Source organism: Lotus japonicus, chromosome 2 (genome assembly GCF_012489685.1).
Source record: "Lotus japonicus ecotype B-129 chromosome 2, LjGifu_v1.2".
In the NCBI taxonomy this organism is placed as follows: Eukaryota; Viridiplantae; Streptophyta; class Magnoliopsida; order Fabales; family Fabaceae; genus Lotus; species Lotus japonicus.
Window position 1 is genome coordinate 68,148,423 of NC_080042.1, and position 21,450 is coordinate 68,169,872.

The window sequence follows — 21,450 nt, forward strand, 5'->3', positions numbered from 1 at the left end:
GGAAAAACTTTGAAAAGGATTTGACATTGGCTTCTGTTATATACACGTGTGGTTTGCATTCGGAATGTCAATGAGGGAAGATTTTGTTAGGTTTAGAAGGATCTGGCATATGTGGTGTTCCTCTGTTTCCTATTTTGGGTAAGTTTCAGGTTGTAAAGGTGCTGCTGATTTTTTGGTAAATTGACAGGTTAGGGGCAAGGTGTCTGCCTTTTGAAGTGTTGTTTTCATGAAGTGGGCGTGAAAAGGGATATGGTGAATTCGAAAAGTCTTTTTGCCGCTTTGTCCATTATCTACTTGTTGAAGGTGATTTATATGTCATCTATCAGACTCTTCAGTACGTGTCAGGTGATTGGTACTTGCATGTTTCCAATTTTTTTCAGTTACTATTGTAGATTTTTATTATGTCTAACCGATTGGTAAACTAAGGGATATCTTTTATAATTAATTATTATATTATACATGAGCTGTGTGTCTGAAGTAAATAACAAATTAGTTTCTCTTAGTTGTTCTTTTTGGAAACAGTCCTAAAGGGTGTCTCTTATATGAGTCAAAATGATGGTAATCAGTTGTGATGTATAGTTAGGTTTAGTTAGATGGATTAAAATATCATTTTATTAAGCTTGGGTGCAATAGGCTGCTTTTACTGACAGGTACTCAAGTTTTAGATAAAACTTCGTAATAAGCAGTAAAAGTTAGGGATAAACTTTATCATTTATAATTGTTTAATAAAAAATTTTGAATTACAAAATTGTAAGAGCCCGCCTATATTGCCTATATAAGATAGTAATGTGTTGTGGTCCAAGCTAAACGTGTTAGTAGTATTCAGTCTTTGCTTAAGATAAAGTTTCAAAACTTGGAGTAATTTGTGATGGCTAACTCTTTCTCTCTGGGTATTGTTAATGCCTTGTGTCCACCCTCTCAAATTTGGAGTGTGATAGTGAGGGTAGTCAGGCTTTGGACTGTGTACACATGTAATGGAAATGGAGTACTAAAATCAGTGGAGATAATTCTTATGGATCAATATGTATGTAGTATGATCTGAGAATTGTTTTATTTCAGAAGTCATTCAAAGTTTAATTTGGTTATTATTGGATAGTTATTAAGTGTGATTAATGATTGTTTGTTGTGAATAATAAATGCTATATGGTTTCATTTGAAGGGAGGCAAGATTCAATGCTCTCTAAGGAGAGAAATGTATGTTAAATGGGGACAAACATTCATGGAAGGGAATGTATATAAGATAACTTTTGGTCGGTTGGTGCCTAATTTGGGACCTTTTCGTGCAACTGAACATCCCTTCAAGATTCTTCTTAATCATGATTCTATTGTTGTCCCATGTGAGAACACTTTGATTCCGATGTGGGGTCTTTCTCTAAAGAATTCAGAACAAGTAAATATGGCTTGTGGACGGTCAGATTGTTTAGTTGGTAAGAATATTAAAATGTGTGATAAGTTTTATGCTTCATAGTGGTATGTAGAATCACTTATGGATTTTATAGGTTTCCTTAAGCTATTGCAGTTCTGAAAACTTGCATAAATTTGTGGTTGATTTCAGTAGCTGTGTAGGGTTATTAACTTGTTATATTAACTAATGTATGGTATGCATAGATGTTAGTTTATAATTTATTTGTTATTGTGCAGATTTTATTGGGTTGCTCACATGTATTGTTGAAGAAAGGACTTGTGTTAAAAAAGGGAAGATGTCTAAGATGATGATCATAGAGCTTGCTGATGACAAGTAATTTTCATATCCTGTTTAGTTAAGAACTAAACTATTATTTAGTGCATGTGTTTGTTGGTCTACTCTGTATTTATAATTTCATTCTTGTTTGTGTTAATTTTATATTTAGGGGGAGAGTTCAATGTGTTTTGTTTGAAGAGCATGCCAAATTTGTCACGGACTATCTGTCTATTCATTCTACTGAAGAAGCAATCTTGGTTTTCCAGTTAGCCAAAATAAAAAAATTCAGAGGTATAAAGCTTGTATAAAACTTGATATATTGTTTGACTATAAATGGTGATGTGTTTTGTTTGTATTTTTTTAATAAGTAGGTAATTTCTTGATTTATGTAACATGTATTTTTAGGGAAAAGTGTGCTTCAAGGTGTAGTGGGTGCAACGAGGCTAAGTTTTAACGCTCAAATCCCGGAGGTTTTATCATTCTGGAATGAGTATGTTTTTGTTCAAAATTGAAACCTCTTTGTAGAGTAAGGTTTTTTTTTTGAGTTAGGTGGATATAATCTACTTGTGCTTTTATTTCTTCTTTTTCAGGATTATGGTGACTGATACTCAGTTTGCTGATGAAGCTGGGTTTAATATGATTGAAAATTCTGTTGTTTCAGTGTATGATGATTTTATTAAGAATCATCCAAGAAAAACTGTGAAATCATTGAATGAAACGATTGAGGTTTTTGTAATTTCTTTCATTAAGAGATGTTTTATTTCTTTAGTACCTTGTGTTTGTGGAAAGAATGAATTAAGATGTATAAATGCAGGATGGAGATTTTGTTGTTCGAGCGAAGATAGTTACACTTTTGGAAGATGATAGCTGGTGGTACCTAGCTTGCAAGTGCTCTCGTGCAGTTATGAATGAGAATGGGCATTATTACTGTTCTGGCTGCTTTAGACTTGTTAATTATGTTGCTCTTAGGTATATGTTATAAATCTTGACATTTAAAATCTGCAAGGGATATTTATTTTTCAGGAGTTTGAAGTTGTACTTAGTTGTTGTGTTGTTTTTATAAAAACCTAAATGACTTGTGTTCTTGATGTTGTTAGGTTTAGGATTAAGCTACAAGTCTCTGATGGGGTAGATTCTGCTGATTTTGTGATGCCCGATTCAATTGCTGAAAATCTGCTAAAGAAAACATGTAGTCAGATGCTAAATGAAGTTGAGGTATATATATATATATATATGTGTGTGTGTGTGTGTGTGGGGGGGAATTTATGATTTTGATTTGATTATTTTCGATTTTGTTGTCTAATTTAGCCTTAGTTGATGAGTTTAAATATCTCTAAATATGTATTCATCAATTGTTAAATTGTTTAGGATCCGAACTGCACTCGTGCTACCACTGTTATGCAGGAAGGGTTGGTTGGAAGGGATTTGCTATTTAAGGTTGAGAAGAATTTGGTTAATGTGTACAACTTTGAGGATCCATATACTGTGAAACGTGTTTGTGATGATTTTGATCTTATGGAAGTGTTTATGGCAAATTCATCTGTTGAGACTCCCATTATGGTTTGTTTATGTTATTTTGGTGCTTAATTTTGTTCTACTGGGTTAGTATTGGAAACAACAATTTGGTAAAATAGTTAATTGTTTATTTGATATCTTGTAGGCAAAGTTCCCCAGTTCATTTTCTGAGTTGAACCTTGATGATTATGAGATAGATATGAAGTTATTGGGAAGCCCTCCTGATTTAGTGGTCCCTGTGATTGTGAAGCCAGCTATTGAAAGGAGCACTACAGAATATGGTGGTTGCTCAAAATCATTCAAGAGAAAGCTAGAGGATGAATTTGTTGTGGAGGAAGAATTTCAGAATGTGAAGTTTAAGGAGTGCAAGTATGGAACAGATTAGTACTTGTGTGAAAGTGGGGGTGTTTATTCCTTGGTTTTGAAAACAAGTTAATAACTATGGGTAGTTTTTTTGTAGACCATAGTTGCACTATTTGATATCAAGGAAACTAAGAAGTTGGTAGGTTAATCAGTTGGAATATTAGGTACTGTTTGTAGGTTAATGTTTATTTTGGCTTACTCTAAGCAATTTGTAGTCTTGTTTTGTTAACTACTTGATGACTAAAATTGTTTATGTAATGAATGTATGTATCCATGTTTATATATAAGTTGATGATCTTGTATAGTTCTTTGAATATCGAGTTATTATTTTGTCATATACATGTTATATAGTTTTGCTGTATTGTGTTTGGGTTTTTATTGACTTTGGAGTTTATGTTATTTAAGTACTTTTTATGTGAAAGTTTTTTTTGGGATAGAATTTGTATCATTAAGAGTAAAATGATTTCAGGGTTTCAACTTCTTTTGTTATATGTAAGTATTCAGTGTTCATGATCTGATACTATTTAGGTTCTGGAACTGGCTTAAAGAGAAAAGTCAAGCTTCAAGTGTTTTATTTGTGACTGACAAACTATCCTCCTTTGTTCCAATCTTGTTTGTTATATATTTTTCTCTTGAGCAGAGGCTAACTTGTGTTGTGGCTTGTGTTTCTACTGTTTTTGCTGCTTCATTGTGGAAAAGGTTACTCCTCGAGTGCAATTGGGCTTCTTTTAATGGCAATGAGACTTTGACCAAAAGAAAAAAACAGAAACAGTTGGACGGTGCCTTGCATGGACGGGTATTGGGGGATAGTTATGAGTAAAATCATAATTCAAAATGTTTGTGATAACCATGGGAAAATGAAGTATTGACCAGTATCACTGAGTTTCAAGTATATTCACTGCCACAATGAAAACAGCTTTACATGGGGTGCACATGAAAACTGATTGAGTTCAACAACATAATGATAAGATTTTTATTCTATTACTGATTAGTATTAAAATATTATATCCACCAACTATTTTAAAAAACAAATCATTATTGTATTTATTAATCTTTTTAATTCCTTCTCAATTTCAGAATCAATCAGTAAAAAAACTTGATATATCATGTAGATTTTTGACCGTAATTTAGTATAAGTAAAATAATTTATTTCTTTGTTGACCAGATTTTTATTTGCTTAAATTTTGTTTTGAAACTAAAGCTGAATACATGTTTTATCTATTTTTTTTTATTTGGTCTTGCTTGGTCTATTTCCTATTGTTGCTTTGTTGTCTTGATCTTTTATTTAGTCACAAGGGAGAGTTTGTTCTCTTGACCTATGTTCATTTATGAATGTTTCTGTTTTCTAAAATTATATAATTTCGTTATGTTGAAACAGCTATTTTCTGTTTAGAATTATGGGAATGGTTGTGGGAATTTTGTTGTCCAAATAATAAAAGAGGGTGAGTAGGAATAAAGTAAATTAAGTTATATAAGTTGTGTATGGTTTGCGCATTGAAATTATAATTTCAGAGTCTTCACTCTTCAGAGTCTGGATTGTCAGAGTCTTCTACACCATCAGAGCTTCTGAGTCTTCAGAGTCTTTTGGTTGCCAGATCTTCTGGATCTCCAGAACTTCTGGTGACTGAGTCCATATCAGAGTTTGTAAGACTTCATATCTTCTGAAGCTTTTCCACTGTTCAGAGTGAACATGGAGAATGCGAAAGCGTTGCTTGGGTCACTCTTTATGCACAGTGCTTGTGATTTGTGTGAGACAGAATCAAGGTCAGAGCCTGTAAATAGCACACTCAGAAAAACACGTTAGAGTACCATAATTGTTCATATCAAAAGGTTAACTTGTAATCATCAAAACATAGAGTTGTACTACTAGATCAAAACTTGATCTTACAATCTCCCCCTTTTTGATGATGACAAAACTAAGAATTTTGATGAACAATTCTTAAACAATAAACTGAATTCACTCAGAGTTTAGGGATATAGAATAAGACTTATCCTGATGTGAATAGTTTATCTTGTTCATTCTGAATTCAAGCCACCACTTGATTCTGAGCTTAGCTCCCTCTGAATCAAGATTCTGAGCTAAATAATATAAGAGTTCAGAGTGAAAAACTTATGACATAGATGAAATAGAATAATCAGAGCGCATAAGTATTCAGAGTCAACGGACAAGGTATCAGAGTTTTGGGTCGGAGTCAAACTAATATCACTTCAGAAGAAGTGAAATGTATTCCTTGTATTTGCCCAGTGACACATCTATGGTCATAAAAGTGGAACTCTTAAATTCTCCAAAAGAAAAATAAATCACACTAACACATCTTACACATCAAAAACTGGGTTGTACTCCCCCTTTTTGTCATAAGTAAAAAGCTTGGGGTGTGAAAAACTTAGCTTGAAGTACAAGGTACTCCCCCTTAGAGAATTTCTAAGTTTGAAGAAAAAATAAAATGATGCAAGAATCAGAGTTAGGCGAAATAAATAGAAGAGTTAATGCAAAAGAAGAACGTTTACCACCGGCCAAGGAAGTAATGAAAGGGGTCAGTTACCAAGAACTTAACCTCGAGAAACTGTAGAAGCATTAACTTTCAGAGAGAAAGTGAAGCCTATATAAAGCGATGGAGAAAGAGGGTAAGCTTCACAACTGGAACAATTAAAAAAAATGGCATCATACATGGAAGCACTTGAAGAGCTCAGAAGGAAGGCCTGTGAGGAGGACTTGTTCCTGAACATAAGGCATCCAGAGGGTACAACGACCATATCAGAGCTAACGAGGACACTGCTTGACGAGGACCTTCGTCCAGAGCTGAAGAACGACTTGAAGGAATTTCTTGCCTTCGTGGAAGAAGTTCAAGAACTCAGCCAGCTTGAGCTGAGGCTACTGGAAGAAAGGAAGACCATAGAGGAGAAGCTCAAGACAACAGAAGAGGTTCTGGAGAGGGAAGATCTGAACGTCAGTCTCAACAACATCCAGTATTCACTGGATCGTCTGGAGAGGGAGAGGTCAGAGCAGCGTCAAGAGTGCAGAAGAATGAGGAAGGATCCTCCATTCTAGACTTTAGGGAAAATAAAATGTATGATGTAACGCAATGTATTTTAATCAAATTTGGGTTACCATGAAGTATTAGTGGGAAAATTATTTTGTTCCTCAGATGAAGATTTGGCAGAAGATATTCCTTACCTGCATTCACCCCAGAACTGGTGGAACTGATTATCTTAATGCAACTCAAAAGGTAATCATGTACTACATTTCTAAGGGCGAACCTATCTGTCTTCCATTCCTTCTCTTCAATTATCTGAAGGAATGTGTTGAGAAATCAAGGACTACAACTGGTTCTGAGAACAAGAGGTTCATATATTACATTCCGTATGGAAGGCTGCTGTCAGATATCTTCGTCCAGAATAAGCTTGTCAAGACCCTATCAGACCTTGGACTTCACGAAGATCTGGCCATGTCTATTGGCGATGCTCTCAATGGCACAAAGTTGAAGAAAATGCAAATCATTGAGAAAGTTCAAGTTGCTCCCAGAGAAGACACTTCTGATGAGGTTCGTAAGAGAAACTACCCCATTGATGATTTTCCTATTTGGTCCAAGAAGGACAATCCAGCATGTATTCTGGAGTATGTGCGGATGCTCAGAAGACAAGGAGATCCTATCACTCTTGAGGAGTTTGTCAAGACACTTCCTGAAAGTCCTCCTAAGTTGGCAACAAGGAAATCAAGGAGGGCAACAAGCAGCAAGCCTTCAGATCCTAAGGGCAAAGGGATTCTGACAGAGGAACCTGCAAAGAAGAAAGCTGCATCCAAGACTGTCATCATCAGAGAACCCTCTACTGAAAAACCTTCCAAGAGAACCTTAGTTCAACCACGTCAAGTGTCTGAATCTGAAAGCTCTGAAGACACATGGGAAGATTCCTCAAGCGAGGAAACTAAAGATGATGATATTCCTGTGGCTAAGAGAAGAAAAGTTACTCTTGAGGAAGAAGAAGATGAGCAGGATGACCATGAGATCATCCAGAATGAGATTCAGGTTATAAGGGAAGCTTCAGACGCTGAAGAATCCACTGATTCTGATGCTGTTCCCTTAGTGAAGAGAAGGAAGCTTCCTCTGAGGGGTCCCCTTCAGCAGAAAGAGGCAGTTGCAGAGCAAGCATCTGAACCTGCTTCAGAAGTTCAACGTGAAAGAAGATCTAAAAGAACTTCTGATTCAGCAAGGGCTGCAAATCTTACCACAACCACATCCATCAGAAGTCCAAGTAAGGTAATTACTGAAAGCATTAACTCTGATTCTGCTTTAGTAGTTATTCCTGAACAGCCCCTGCCTATATCTACCTCCATGCCTACCTCAATCCAAACAGCACCCACTCAACCTGAAACACAAGCTGAAACACAAGCTGAACCTCAAGCTCCTAAATCCACCATCGAAACAGCTACCACAGCCATCCCTTCCACTCCAATTTACACCTCTTCCACATCCATCCCAACTGAACCAGTACCTCCTTTCAATTCCTTCATTCAAGGTATTGCTCAAAGTGAGGCCACTCTGAGAACCTTGGTTGAACAATTCAACCCCAAGCCTTCATCCACTTCACAGACCTTCCTCATAACCCAGACTGGTGAGATCCATGCTGATAAAGAAAAGGATGATGATGATGTTCAGATTCTTGTACCGCCTTTCAATGTGAAGCCCCTTCAACAAATTGCTTCCAACTTTGAAGATCAGCTTCTAGATGCTGCTGAGACCTCCTATGTGTCCTTGTCCAACTACTCAGCAGTCAACTCACAGGATCTGAGTTTCACTTCACTTGAGAAGACTGTCACCTCAAGGCAAAGGCCAAATATTATCTCTGAAGCTGAGCACATGGATGAATCAGATCACTCAGGCGTAGAGAAGGACCACGAGATTGATTCCACACCTTCAGAGCACCTGGATGAATCAAATGCTTCAAGCTCCAATGCTGCCAGAACTCCTCAGCCTGTTCTGACCTTGGCCACCTCCTTTCATCCTCAGAATCTTACTCAAATCATTCCGGAGTTTTCTGAAGAGGCCTCTAGAAGACTGAAATGGCTGTATCAGGTAACTGATAATCAGTTTGATGCCTCTCTTGTTGATGGTCTATGGTCTGCCTTTGAGAGATGGTCAGAAGGCAAAGTTCATGAACTTCAGAAGCAACTTAGCAGGGAGAAACGACTAAGAGTTCATGATGCATCTGAGAGGGCCTATGAGCAAAGGCAGAGAGTGCTGCACAAGGTTTGTGAACCCTTGAGAAGAGCCATGGCTCAACGACCATGTGTTGTCTCTGAATGTACCTCAAAAGATGCTGTGATGCTTTCAGCAGAGGTTGAAGAAGAAAGCTCTGATGGTATAGTCATTCTGGAAGATGCAGTTGATCATGAAGTTGACAAGCAAGGGCCAACTCAAGTTGATACTGTCATGTCTTCGGAAGCTGCAGCTGCTACTCCTACACAAGCACCAGAAGTTCCTACTTCTGCTCCAGCTCCAGAAGTTGCCATTCTTGCTGCTCGGATTGACAGGATTCAGGATGATCAGCAGAGGTTATTTCAGATGGTTGAGCAACAAGGACATGTTCAGAATGAGCAAAGCAAGCGAATTCAAGAGTCCTCAAGCAAAATGGAAGCAATCATGAAGTATTTAATGGACAACCTTCCTTCATCTTCCAAGCCTTGAATCCCCCACATCTATCATGCATGCATTTATTTGTCATGACTAAATTTAATTCATGTTGACTGTGTTAATTTTTCATTCTCTGATTCAATGCACCGTCCATTTAGTAACTCACATGCTTTTATGATTGATAAGTTTGATGCATGTTTTTCTGTTACTTTTTCTTCTTATAATCTCTGCAATACTTCTTCTTCATCACACCACAATTCACCTCATCCTTCATTCACTTCAAATCTTCCATAACTTCCAATTCAAGAATGACTACTGTCGATTTGATTTCTGGACTCAAGACTTTGGTATTCGACCAAGTCTTTCCATGGAGCGTCAATCTATCTTCTTCTCAGATCTCTCTCGCTCTTGAGCGGATTGAGACTCTTCTGAAATGGTGGCTCACTTCTCATCAAACTCACTGTCTTCAGAACCTTCAAGAAGTTCTGACTGACCTCCTCCGTCTGACCACTCGCCAGAAGGAAGTTGAAGATCAGCTCCAGTGCATTTGCGTGCTTCTGGAATATGAAGAAGATCACGATGAAGCGGATCAAGCAGCTGTCCAGGAGAATGTTGCCTTGAAGGAAGAACTGGCTACTCAGTTAGCCTCAATTGATCAGGACATTCGTCCCATCCACCTTCAACTTCTCTCCATGAAGAATTCTCGAGCTTTCCTATTTATCTAGGATTAGTCTTCTTCGTTCCTCTCGATCCTTTGTACTTCTTCTCCGTTCAGTAATAATAACATATCTTATTTGCATCACCTTCTTGTTATCGTTATTGTTGGTTTTGTTTTTCACCCTTTTTGCTTATGACAAAAAGGGGGACCCTTTTTGCTTATGACAAAAAGGGGGAGTACATAAAAATGGTGTTGATAAATTTTTTTTCTTATATATATATAAAACCAGTAGAGGAGAATAAGTATAATTACTTATAGCACATAGATATTGTCAAGCGTCTCAAATAAGGAATACATTTTGTTCATATACTGAACTAATCTTGCTTCTGACGCCTTATTCCAATTATATCTGGACAAGAATCTATGTTATTATGTGATATACGCTAAGTTCTGAACCATCACTTCTGATGAGTATACATCTCTTCAAGCGTCGTAAATTCTGATCACATAACCAGACTCCGAATCTAGACTATTCATCATCTCATCAAGTCATAGATTCAGGGGGAGTCAGGGGGAGACCCTAGCTCAGAATCAGGTGTCATCCCAGATTCAGAAAGAGCAATGCAAACCGTTACACAAGGATAAGTTTAATCTCTGATCCTTCCTTTCCTGTGTATTCAGTTTATTGTGTAAAAATTGTTCATCAAAATACTTGTTTTGTCATCATCAAAAAGGGGGAGATTGTAAGATCAAGGTTTAATCAGTGGTTGCATCTCTATGTTTTGATGATTACAATTAAGGTTTGTGATGATGAACAATTGTGGTACCCTAACGTTTGTCTTTTTAAGTTGTGACAAACAGGTTCTGAATCTGACCCAAGCCTATTCGTTCAGAAGAAGAAGAACCAAGGGTTACTAAAAAGAGAGCTCTTTAACCCACCATGTTCGTTCTGAACAGTGGCAAATACTTCAGAAGCTCTGAAGATGGAAGCTCTCAAGAAGTTCTGAAGAACTCAAGTCAGAAGTTCTGAAGACCAGATGTTCCAGTGGAACGGTCCAGAAGCAGAAGACTCAAGTTCTGAAGACCCAAGCTATTCTAGCTCTGACGATCAGAAGTTCTGAGGAACTTGTTCAGAAAGCAGAAGTTGCAAGGTCAGAAGAATCCAAGCTTCAATCTGACGATGATCAGAAGCTTCACCAATGTTCATCTGAAGCTCCTTGATCTCAAGTCAACCGGTGAAAGGACAGGTCGCTTTCACAGTACAATGTCGTACATGTCTCAGTCTGTCCGCCACCTACCTTGAAAGGTAGTAAAGTGAAAAGAAAGCAAAGTAAAAAGCAACATAACAGATAGTGAAATTGCAAAATATAAAGTCAATAAGTGTCTTTGATCATTACCCTGTGTAGGTGGAGGGGCTTGTAGAATAGCTTTGAGTCCTTTTGTCCATTGTGTCTTCTTTGGAGATCCATCTTTGACATGGTAAAACAGTCCAACTGAAGTTAGTCAATTAAGATATGCAGATTGATTTGTGAGATTTTATTTCAATATTGCTTTAGTTCTATAAATGGTTAAAAATTGGAAATGAAAATTGTAAAAGTAATGTAAGTGGGATTACACATGGTATAATGTATGGTACTGGTTAATTGGTTGTCAAGGTAGGTTTTTAAAAATTAAAAGAACCGAAATTCAATGAAAATAGAGTATATGATATAAGTCTTTCTATAGGAAATTTATGTTAAAGTGAATTAGAAGGGTTGAAATTGAATAACAGAAAACAAGTATTGACAAGTGGAAGATTGTTTTTTGTGGATGTGACAAGTTTCTTTTAATTAAGCACAAATACGAATGGTGGTGTAAAACTTATTTACACCGTCGGTGCATAGAAATTAATCTCATAATTTATTTGGTATGATTGTTATATATTAAATTCTGGTAGGATGAGTATTCTATTTATATTTATGAAAAACCAAAATTCAAAATATGGACACTTAGTTTTATTTTATTGTTAACTTAATATCTCATTGTAATATATTTGGAAAAAAAATAATATAACATGGTATTTTATAGATATTGTTTTGATACTTTGTTATTTGTTTTTCTTTATATTTTCGTATGAAATTATAATTAAATTAAATTAGAAAAAAAAATAGGAAAAAATAAGATGTGAGGTACAATTTAATTTATTATATTTTAATTGGATTAAGACATTTGAATCACATCATATTATGTTATAATAAAATATTTTGGAAAAAAAATGGCACCGTGCATAGCACGGGTTACTACCTAGTACAAATACATGAATGAATGTTGAGTCAGTTACAACAAATATGTTTTCTATTGGTACACATCATTTTAGGTATCACACTTTAATCTAGTTTAATATATCACAACAAACTTCTTTAGTATATAATGGTACAATATATAGTAAAAGTGAGTTAAAACTGACGTTGCGTGATTTAGACAATCACAAATTTATGAAAAAAAACTTATTAATGTAAGGAAATGTTGTAAAATCAAGTCGTAAAATCTCCTAATTTATTTGTCTTCATTCAATAACTAATCATGAAGGTAGAAACAATTATAAAATGAAACATCCAAACACACTCCCTAAAACTAATTTTATTTAGAAAACAAAGAAAAATCGCTTGACGCAATGCTAAGAATTTTCTTGGTTCACACCTGCTTTTGAAGTCATTACAACCTAAAGCAAACAAACTCATGTAATGTAATGTTTGTTCCATCAAAGGATTAATTGACTTTGACTTTTTGACCCGCCAAAATTGAATTATATAAAACTTGGTGACAAAACCAACAACTGTCAACTTTTCTGCGTGTGAATTCAACCATTGCATTGCAGAATACAAACCATGAATCCACCCTCTTCCTTTGCATATTAGCTCCATTTTTACAACACACAAAGAAAACCAGAAAAATACAAAATCCTCAGATGAAACTATTAATAATGTTTCACTTTTTACTCATTTTCTTCCTCATACTGAACCATGCACTTGCAAATTCTCAGTTTAACCTCCATGATGAAGAACATGCAATCCTACTGAAGATAAAACAACACCTTGATAATCCACCATTGCTCAGTCATTGGACCCCATCAAACACATCTCATTGCTCTTGGCCTGAGATCACTTGCACCAATGGTTCTGTCACTGGAATTTTTCTAGTTGACACCAACATCACTCAAACCATACCACCTTTCCTATGTGACCTCAAAAACCTCACACATGTTGATTTCAACAACAACTACATTGGTGGAGGGTTCCCAACATATATCTACAATTGTTCCAAGTTGGAGTACATTGACCTGTCAATGAACAACTTTAATGGAACCATTCCTAATGACATTAACCGCTTGTCGAATTTGCAGTATCTTAACCTCAGTTACACCAATTTCACCGGCGATATACCTGCGAGTGTTGGAATGTTGAAGGAACTGAGATATCTTGCTCTTCAAAATTGTCTGTTTAATGAAACCTTCCCTGATGAGATTGGAAACTTGTCCAATCTTGAAACCTTGGACTTGTCTTTGAACTTGTTCCTTCCTTCAAGATTGCCCACAAGCTGGACCCGGTTGAGGAAATTGAAGATCTTTTACATGTTTGTCTGCCAGCTGGTTGGGGAAATTCCTGAAAGAATTGGAGAGATGGTGGCTTTGGAGAAATTGGATATATCACAAAACAGTTTGAGTGGGCCAATTCCCAGTGGATTGTTCATGCTGAAGAATCTGAGTATAATGTTTCTTTACAGGAATAGTTTTTCTGGGGAGTTACCTGCAGTGGTGGAGGCATTAAACTTGACCATCATTGATCTTACAAATAACAATCTTTCAGGGAAAATACCAGATGATTATGGGAATCTTCAAAAGTTGACTGGCTTGTCTTTATCTATAAATAACCTGTCAGGGGAGATACCACACAGCATAGGCCGCCTTCGTCTGATCGATTTTCGTGTCTTCATGAACAACTTGTCAGGTACTATTCCTCCTGATCTCGGTCGCTATTCAAAGCTTCGATCTTTTCATGTTGCAATAAACAATTTAAGGGGAAAGCTACCAGAGAATTTGTGCTATCATGGGGGGCTACGTAACTTAACTTGTTATGAAAACCATATGACTGGGGAGTTGCCAGAATCACTTGGAAATTGTAGTACCCTTCTGGATTTAAAAATTTACAGCAATGAGTTTTCTGGCACCATTCCTAGTGGTCTTTGGACTTATAATTTGATTAATTTCATGGTAAGCAACAACAAGTTCACTGGTGAGCTCCCTGAAAGATTGACTTCAAGTATTTCACGCGTTGAGATAAGCAACAATCAGTTTTATGGTAGAATTCCAAGGGGAGTATCTTCCTGGGAGAATGTGGTAGAGTTTGAAGCCAGTAATAACAACCTTAGTGGAAGTATTCCTCAAGAGCTAACAGCTCTTCCCAAGTTAACAAAGCTGTTTCTTGATCAGAACCAGCTCACAGGGCCACTTCCATCAGATATAATATCTTGGAAGTCCCTATCAGCTCTAAATTTGAGCCAAAACCAACTCTCTGGACAAATACCGGACGCAATTGGTCGGCTACCGGTCCTTAATCTGCTTGACCTTTCAGAAAATCAATTATCTGGCCAAATTCCTTCCGAACTTCGCAGACTCACAGATCTCGATCTATCCTCCAATCATCTGACAGGGAGGATTCCAACTGATTTTCAAAATTCTGCGTATGCTAGCAGCTTTTTGAACAATTCTGGCCTCTGTGCTGATACCCCAGTCATGAACCTTACCTTGTGCAATTCTGGTCCTCCAAGTTCAAGCAAGGACTCATCTACGCCTATTGCTTTGATAATAAGCCTGGTTGCAGTGGCTATCTTAATGGCTTTGCTGGCATCATTCTTGATTGTCAGATTTTGCAGAAAGAAAAAGAAAGGAAAGGACAACTCATGGAAGCTTATTTCCTTTCAAAGGCTGAGTTTCACTGAATCAGACATAGTGTCCTCATTGACTGAGCAAAATATTATTGGCCGTGGTGGATACGGTACGGTGCACCGCGTTGCTATTGATGGTTTAGGCTATGATGTTGCTGTGAAAAAGATTTGGGAAAACAAGAAGCTAGACCAGAATCTTGAGAGCTCATTCCACACTGAAGTTAAAATATTGAGCAACATTCGGCATAAAAACATTGTGAAGTTGTTGTGCTGTATCTCTAATGAGAATACATTGCTTCTTGTCTATGAGTTTGTCGAAAACCGTAGCCTTGACCGGTGGCTGCACAACAAGAGCAAGCCATCAGCTGTATCAGGTTCAGTCCATCATGTTGTCCTTGATTGGCCAAAGAGATTGCAAATAGCCACTGGGGTTGCCCATGGTTTGAGCTACATGCACCATGAATGCTCAACACCTGTTGTTCATAGAGATGTGAAAACAAGTAACATCCTTTTGGATGCTAGATTCAATGCAAAAGTTGCTGATTTTGGCCTAGCTAGGATGCTAATGAAGCCAGGGGAACTTGCCACCATGTCATCTGTGATTGGATCGTTTGGCTATATGGCTCCAGGTGAATGACATGACAATCTTTTTGTTTCCTTCTAACAATTACATTACTTATAGTTGAATTCTATGTCTATTTTTCCATTGTCATAAGTTTAATCTGGCTTTTTTTGTCATGCTTGAATTGCAGAATATGTTCAAACAACTAGAGTCAGTGAAAAAGTTGATGTCTTTAGCTTTGGGGTTGTCTTATTGGAATTGACAACCGGTAAAGAAGCTAACTATGGAGATGAGCACTCATCTCTTGCAGATTGGGCTACGCGGCACCTCCGGCTAGGAAGCAGTATTGAAGAACTGCTAGATAAAGGTATCATGGAATCCAGTTACTTGGATGGAATGTGTAAGGTTTTCAAACTTGGGGTCATGTGTACTGCAACAGTTCCTGATAGTAGACCTTCCATGAAGGAGGTGCTGCATGTATTGCTCCATTGTGGCGAACCTTTTGCTTTTGGAGAGATGAATATGGGTCATTATGATGCTGCTCCTCTTCTTAGAAATTCAAAAAGAGAGCACAAGTTGGATATTGATAATGATAGCTAGTTGGCTTCACGAATTTGGATTCTCTGCAGTCAGGGAATTTATAAATTCACGCAGTCAAGGAATCAGAGTCGATCAATCAAGGTTAGACGACTCAAATTGTAAGCTTATATCCGCCATCCGATCTTGAGGAAACATATGACCGACCAATCTTAATTGAACAGTTCAGATTCCTTAACTGTGTGAGTGTAGGATTGCTGTGAGTGTATGGAACCCAAATCCGAATTATAGAACTGTAGTCAGTGAAACACAGCCACAGGATTGCAGATTTAGAATATCAGTACTATAGAACTAGAACTGCATGGAAGATGATGCAACATAGATGTATTTTGTAAATTTTAATTGTATTTTTCTCCATAGTATACTTCATACTTTTTTTTGTGAAAAAGTTAAACAATATTGTGTATCATTTTTTAACCTTTTTTTTGAGAGATTATATGTAGAAAAAGACTAGATCATTCAAACATTACGTACTTGAAAGACAAATGTATAATGTTCACAGTCTTCAATTTTAATAATTTTAAATCTAAGGTAACCAAATCAAAGTAACATAGTTAATTCAATATCAAACTGATTGTATTATAAAAACAATATGCTATAGCAAAGCCAAAACAACATGACAATAGACAAAAGCTGGGTGCTTCCTCGAAGGTTTAACATATTCCAATCTTCACGCCATATGTGGGATTGTTCGTTGTTGCCTGATATTGACTGCATAAGTTATTATAAAGTATCTGTAGCACTAGTGTGAAAGAAATAAAAATAATTTGGGTTTGATGAGACACCATTCTAGAATACCATATAATATAGCAACCTTCATGTGTTCACCATCTCTTGGTCTAAGGTTCACAAGTGAATTCGTGAATCATGGTCAAAGTTTTGCGGTGGTGGATGCAGACTAATCTAAAGTTGCTGGCCACTTGTTTACTTTAGATTCATTTTATACTAGAAAAAGGAGGACATAACCAAGAAGTTTAGCAACTCCGCCTTAAAGCCTCAAACGTAAATTCAGAGGAAAGAAAGTGTCACCATTCACCAAGTTGGAAACCAAAATATGAAGTCATGAAAATGATAATGTTTGTTGCCCCATAAGTCTAATTTGGCGGATCTTATCATCATACAGATCAGTCATTTATTTGGACATATTCTGTTTTGGAAAAATCTTAAAAAATCTTATTGAAGAGTCTCAATCCATGGTCTCAAGCCCACAATAATTGGCATCAGATTCAAAAACCACTAGATTTCCATTTCTGAGGTGAAGTGATTCTAGAAGAAGCTGTTAATATTAATTTTTGTGATAGAAAAAGTGATTTTGTGAGAGTTAAGAGTAAATCCAAACATGCTGTAACACTTTGAAAGCAAGAAATGAAGCCAACCACTGTTAAATATTGAAGGCATGTTCAGTGTGTAAAAAGTAAAGTTGTTGCTTGTGGATAATGGATTTTCTTTTTAACTTGATTTTAAAGAAAAAGACAAAGGTAAATCGAAAGATACCAAACAGGTGAAATGTTTTCAAAACTATATAAATCTATTTTGGTCTCTTGAATCTTTGACTTTTCAGACTCAGGTAAGAGATGCTTTCATATGATTTCCAATTTTTCATACATTATCTCATCTCATCTTCATTGAATGAGAGTGTGTGTGAACAAGAAACAAGTTCCAGATGACCAAGTCTATGCAATCATGTGTAAAAATGCAAATGTTCTCTCTTCTCACCTTCTTCCTCTTTTTCACCTATGCAAACTCTCAGTCTCAGTCCCTTCTGTATAATCAAGAGCATACAGTTCTATTGAAGATAAAGAAATACCTGCAAAACCCATCATTCCTCAGTCACTGGACACCATCAAACTCTTCACACTGCTTTTGGCCAGAAATCACCTGCACCAATGGCTCAGTCACAGCACTGGCCATGACCAACACCAACATCATTCAAACATTACCACCTTTCCTATGTGACCTCACAAACCTCACATACATAGATTTTCAATGGAATTACATCCCTGGGGAGTTTCCAACTTCCCTCTACAACTGCTCCAAACTTGAGCACCTTGATCTCTCCCAGAACTACTTTGTTGGTAAGATTCCTGATGACATTGACCGCTTGTCTAGCCTACGTTTCCTCAGCCTTGGTGGCAACAACTTTTCTGGTGATATTCCTGTGAGCATTGGGAGGTTGAGGGAGCTAACAAATCTTCAACTGTATACGTGTCTTTTCAATGGTACTTTCCCTGCTGATATTGGTAACTTGTCCAACCTTGAGACCTTGTTGATGTTCTCAAACAGCATGCTCCCTCAAACAAAGTTGCCATCAAGCTTGACCAAGTTGAAAAAGTTGAAGGTCTTTCATATGGCTGACTCAAACTTGGTTGGGGAAATCCCTGAAACTATAGGAGAAATGGTGGCATTGGAGGAATTAGGTTTATCAAGAAACTATTTAAGTGGACAAATTCCAGATGGTTTGTTCACTCTGAAATATCTGAGCACACTTTCTCTTTACAAAAACAACCTTTCTGGGGAGATACCTGGAGTAGTTGAAGCATTCAACTTAACACTCCTTGATCTTTCACAGAATAATCTCACTGGGAAGATACCAGATGATCTGGGAAAGCTGAAAAATCTAACCTTCTTGAATTTGGCTATGAATCAATTATCTGGGGAGGTACCAGAAAGCATTGGTCATCTGCCAGCTCTAACTGATTTTGAAGTTTTTCTCAACAATTTATCAGGTGCTCTTCCTCTAGATTTCGGCCGGTTCTCGAAGCTTGAAACGTTTCAGGTTGCATCTAATAGTTTCACAGGAAGGCTGCCAGAGAACTTGTGCTACTACCAAAGGTTAGTTGGTTTAACTGCTTATGACAATAAACTGAGTGGGGAGTTGCCAGAGTCTTTAGGTAGTTGCAGTAGCCTGGAGTATCTGAGAGTTGAGAATAATGAGTTTTCTGGAAACATTCCTAGTGGTCTATGGACATCTATGAACTTGTCAACATTTATGATAAGCCAGAACAAGTTCACTGGGGGGCTTCCTGAAAGATTGCCTAGGAATCTTTCAAATCTGGTCATTAGTTATAATCAATTTTCTGGTAGAATTCCAGATGGAGTGTCTTCATGGAAGAAAGTGGTGGTGTTCAATGCTAGTCACAACCTATTCAATGGAAGCATTCCGCAAGAGCTAACATCTCTTCCCCACCTAACAACTCTTCTGCTTGATCATAACCAGTTTACTGGTCCACTTCCATCAGATATAATATCATGGAAGTCCCTAATAAATCTCAATTTGAGCCACAATCAAATCTCTGGTAAAATTCCTGATGCAATTGGTCAGTTACCTACCCTTAACATATTGGACTTGTCAGAAAACAAAATCTCTGGCCATATTCCACTTCAACTAGCCCTTAAGAGACTCACAAATCTCAATCTGTCATCCAATCATTTGATGGGGAGGATTCCAAGTGAATTTGAAAACCTTGTCTATGACAGAAGTTTTTTGAATAATTCTGGTCTTTGTGCGAGTACCCCAGTACTAAATCTTGCCTTGTGCAATTCTGGCCCTAAAAGGGTGAGGAGTGGCTCATCTGTGCCTCGCTCTATGATCATATGTGTGGTGGTATTAGCCTCCTTACTGGTTTTCTTGTCATCATTCATGATGATCAGAATTTACAGAAAAAGAAAGCAAGACCTGAAAAGGTCTTGGAAGCTCACTTCCTTTCAGAGGCTGAGTTTCTCAAAATCAAACATTGTGTCATCAATGAAAGAACATAATATCATTGGCAGTGGTGGGTTTGGTGCAGTATACCGCGTTGCTGTCGATGGTTTAGGCTATGTAGCCGTGAAAAAGATATATAGTAGCAGAAAACTAGAGCAGAAGCTTGTGAATTCATTTCTCGCGGAAGTTGAAATCCTGAGCAATATTCGTCATAACAATATTGTGAAGTTGCAGTGCTGTATCTCCAGTGAGGAATCTCTGCTCCTTGTCTACGACTATCTAGAAAATCTTAGCCTCGATAGGTGGCTGCACAAGAAAAGTAAACCACCAACTGTGTCAGGTTCAGTCCAAAATAACATCATTGATTGGCCAAGAAGATTGCATATAGCCATTGGAGTTGCGCAAGGTTTGTGCTACATGCATCATGATTGCTCACCGCCAGTTGTTCATCGTGATTTGAAACCAAGTAACATTCTGTTGGATTCTCAATTCAATGCAAAAGTTGCTGATTTTGGTCTTGCCATGATGTTGGTCAAGCCAGAAGAACTTGCTACCATGTCAGCTGTGGCCGGCACATTTGGCTATATTGCTCCAGGTAAAAAAAAAAAAACAAGTAACAAATATATTGCTGAAGATAAGTTTTATATTTCCTTTTCCTTTTGCGAAAAATTCAGTCTTAATGTTTATTTCATACATGAATTGCAGAATATGCTCTAACAATACGAGTCAATGAGAAGATAGATGTCTACAGCTTTGGGGTTATCCTACTTGAACTAACAACTGGAAAAGAAGCTAATCATGGAGATGAATACTCATCTCTTGCTGAATGGGCACGGCGCCACATTCAGATAGGAAGCAATATAGAAGATCTTCTAGTTGAAGAAATTGCGGAACCTAGTTACTTGGATGAAATGTGTAGCATCTTCAAACTTGGGGTCATGTGCACTGCAACACTGCCAGGTAGCAGACCTTCCATGAAGGAGGTCTTGAAGGTATTGCTCAGCTACAGCGATCCGCGTGCCAATGGAGAGAAGAAAGTTGGTTTCTATGATGTTGTTCCACTTCTTCAGAATCCAAAATGGGAAAAGAAGGTGGAATATTGATGATGATAGCTTAGTATTTTGCATCTCATTTTGGGCATCTTATCTGATCAAAATGCAGAAAGGTGACAGATGAAACAAAAGGGCTAGTCTTGAAGTCATAATTAGAGAAAATGGAGCTCATGATTCAGTAACATTGTAACTACTAGAAGAGAACATAAACAGGCTCACATAAGCTGTAGTTGGAGTAGAGGATTATTAATAATTAAAGTGCTTTGCAAATTGCAAAAGGCAATTATGCTCAATTGTATTGAAGAGATCACTTTTTCTTCTTCTTTTCTTTTTCTAATGTAAAAAGTTTTTGGGTTTTCATTCCATTGCCTCCCAAACATAAACTAAGACAGATGAAGAACAGATTCAACTATATCCATTGATGAGCATAATTGGGCTTTAATTGAAGGGGAGAGGAGAAACAAGAAAACACTCACTGTTTCTTAATTTGTCAGTTAGTCTTTCCAATAACAACACAATCATGGCTAAGTAGTCCATTTTGTAGTTAATGCAATTCTTTCTACCCAAAACTTACATCTTTCTAATTGCTATAATTGATTTTAAAACCTAAATTGATTTGTAAAAGCTAAACTAATCTCTCCGTGGTAAACACAAACTTCACAAGGAATGAAGTACAAAATTGCAAACATGTTTCCTATCAGTTGTATGGTGAGCAGTGAGCTACTACAAGGCCTATATTGCCTCGCATCAGAAGGTTTAGCATGAC

General features: G+C 37.1%; 3 protein-coding genes across 3 annotated transcripts; all 3 read left to right on the top strand.

The window, feature by feature from the left end:
- The first annotated feature begins 868 nt into the window (after positions 1-868).
- LOC130736918 (replication protein A 70 kDa DNA-binding subunit C-like) lies at positions 869-3,581 on the top strand. The gene is made up of 10 exons (XM_057588690.1): positions 869-1,024; positions 1,160-1,427; positions 1,642-1,738; positions 1,851-1,972; positions 2,087-2,171; positions 2,272-2,407; positions 2,496-2,650; positions 2,779-2,896; positions 3,050-3,241; positions 3,342-3,581. The coding sequence occupies exons 1-10, from the start codon at positions 869-871 to the stop codon at positions 3,579-3,581; spliced, it is 1,569 nt and encodes a 522-aa protein (XP_057444673.1).
- A 9,104-nt stretch (positions 3,582-12,685) lies between these two features.
- On the top strand, positions 12,686-16,338 carry LOC130739032 (receptor-like protein kinase HSL1). The gene is made up of 2 exons (XM_057591246.1): positions 12,686-15,399; positions 15,523-16,338. Exons 1-2 carry the CDS (start codon positions 12,795-12,797, stop codon positions 15,930-15,932), a joined length of 3,015 nt encoding a protein of 1,004 aa, XP_057447229.1. The 5' UTR covers positions 12,686-12,794; the 3' UTR covers positions 15,933-16,338.
- A 1,043-nt stretch (positions 16,339-17,381) lies between these two features.
- Positions 17,382-21,044, top strand: LOC130739033 (receptor-like protein kinase 5). The gene is made up of 2 exons (XM_057591247.1): positions 17,382-20,227; positions 20,338-21,044. Exons 1-2 carry the CDS (start codon positions 17,593-17,595, stop codon positions 20,733-20,735), a joined length of 3,033 nt encoding a protein of 1,010 aa, XP_057447230.1. The 5' UTR covers positions 17,382-17,592; the 3' UTR covers positions 20,736-21,044.
- Positions 21,045-21,450: the final 406 nt, after the last annotated feature.

What these genes read in the sequence shown, in the direction of transcription:
- LOC130736918 (XM_057588690.1), top strand. Translation starts at nt 869, where the DNA reads ATGGCTAACTCTTTCTCTCTGGGTATTGTTAATGCCTTGTGTCCACCC. An exon ending in ACGGTCAGATTGTTTAGTTG is followed by an intron (nt 1,428 to 1,641) that starts GTAAGAATATTA and finishes GTTATTGTGCAG; the next exon opens with ATTTTATTGGGTTGCTCACA. An exon ending in GTTAATTATGTTGCTCTTAG is followed by an intron (nt 2,651 to 2,778) that starts GTATATGTTATA and finishes TGATGTTGTTAG; the next exon opens with GTTTAGGATTAAGCTACAAG.
- LOC130739033 (XM_057591247.1), top strand. Translation starts at nt 17,593, where the DNA reads ATGACCAAGTCTATGCAATCATGTGTAAAAATGCAAATGTTCTCTCTT. An exon ending in ATTTGGCTATATTGCTCCAG is followed by an intron (nt 20,228 to 20,337) that starts GTAAAAAAAAAA and finishes CATGAATTGCAG; the next exon opens with AATATGCTCTAACAATACGA.
- LOC130739032 (XM_057591246.1), top strand. Translation starts at nt 12,795, where the DNA reads ATGAAACTATTAATAATGTTTCACTTTTTACTCATTTTCTTCCTCATA. An exon ending in GTTTGGCTATATGGCTCCAG is followed by an intron (nt 15,400 to 15,522) that starts GTGAATGACATG and finishes CTTGAATTGCAG; the next exon opens with AATATGTTCAAACAACTAGA.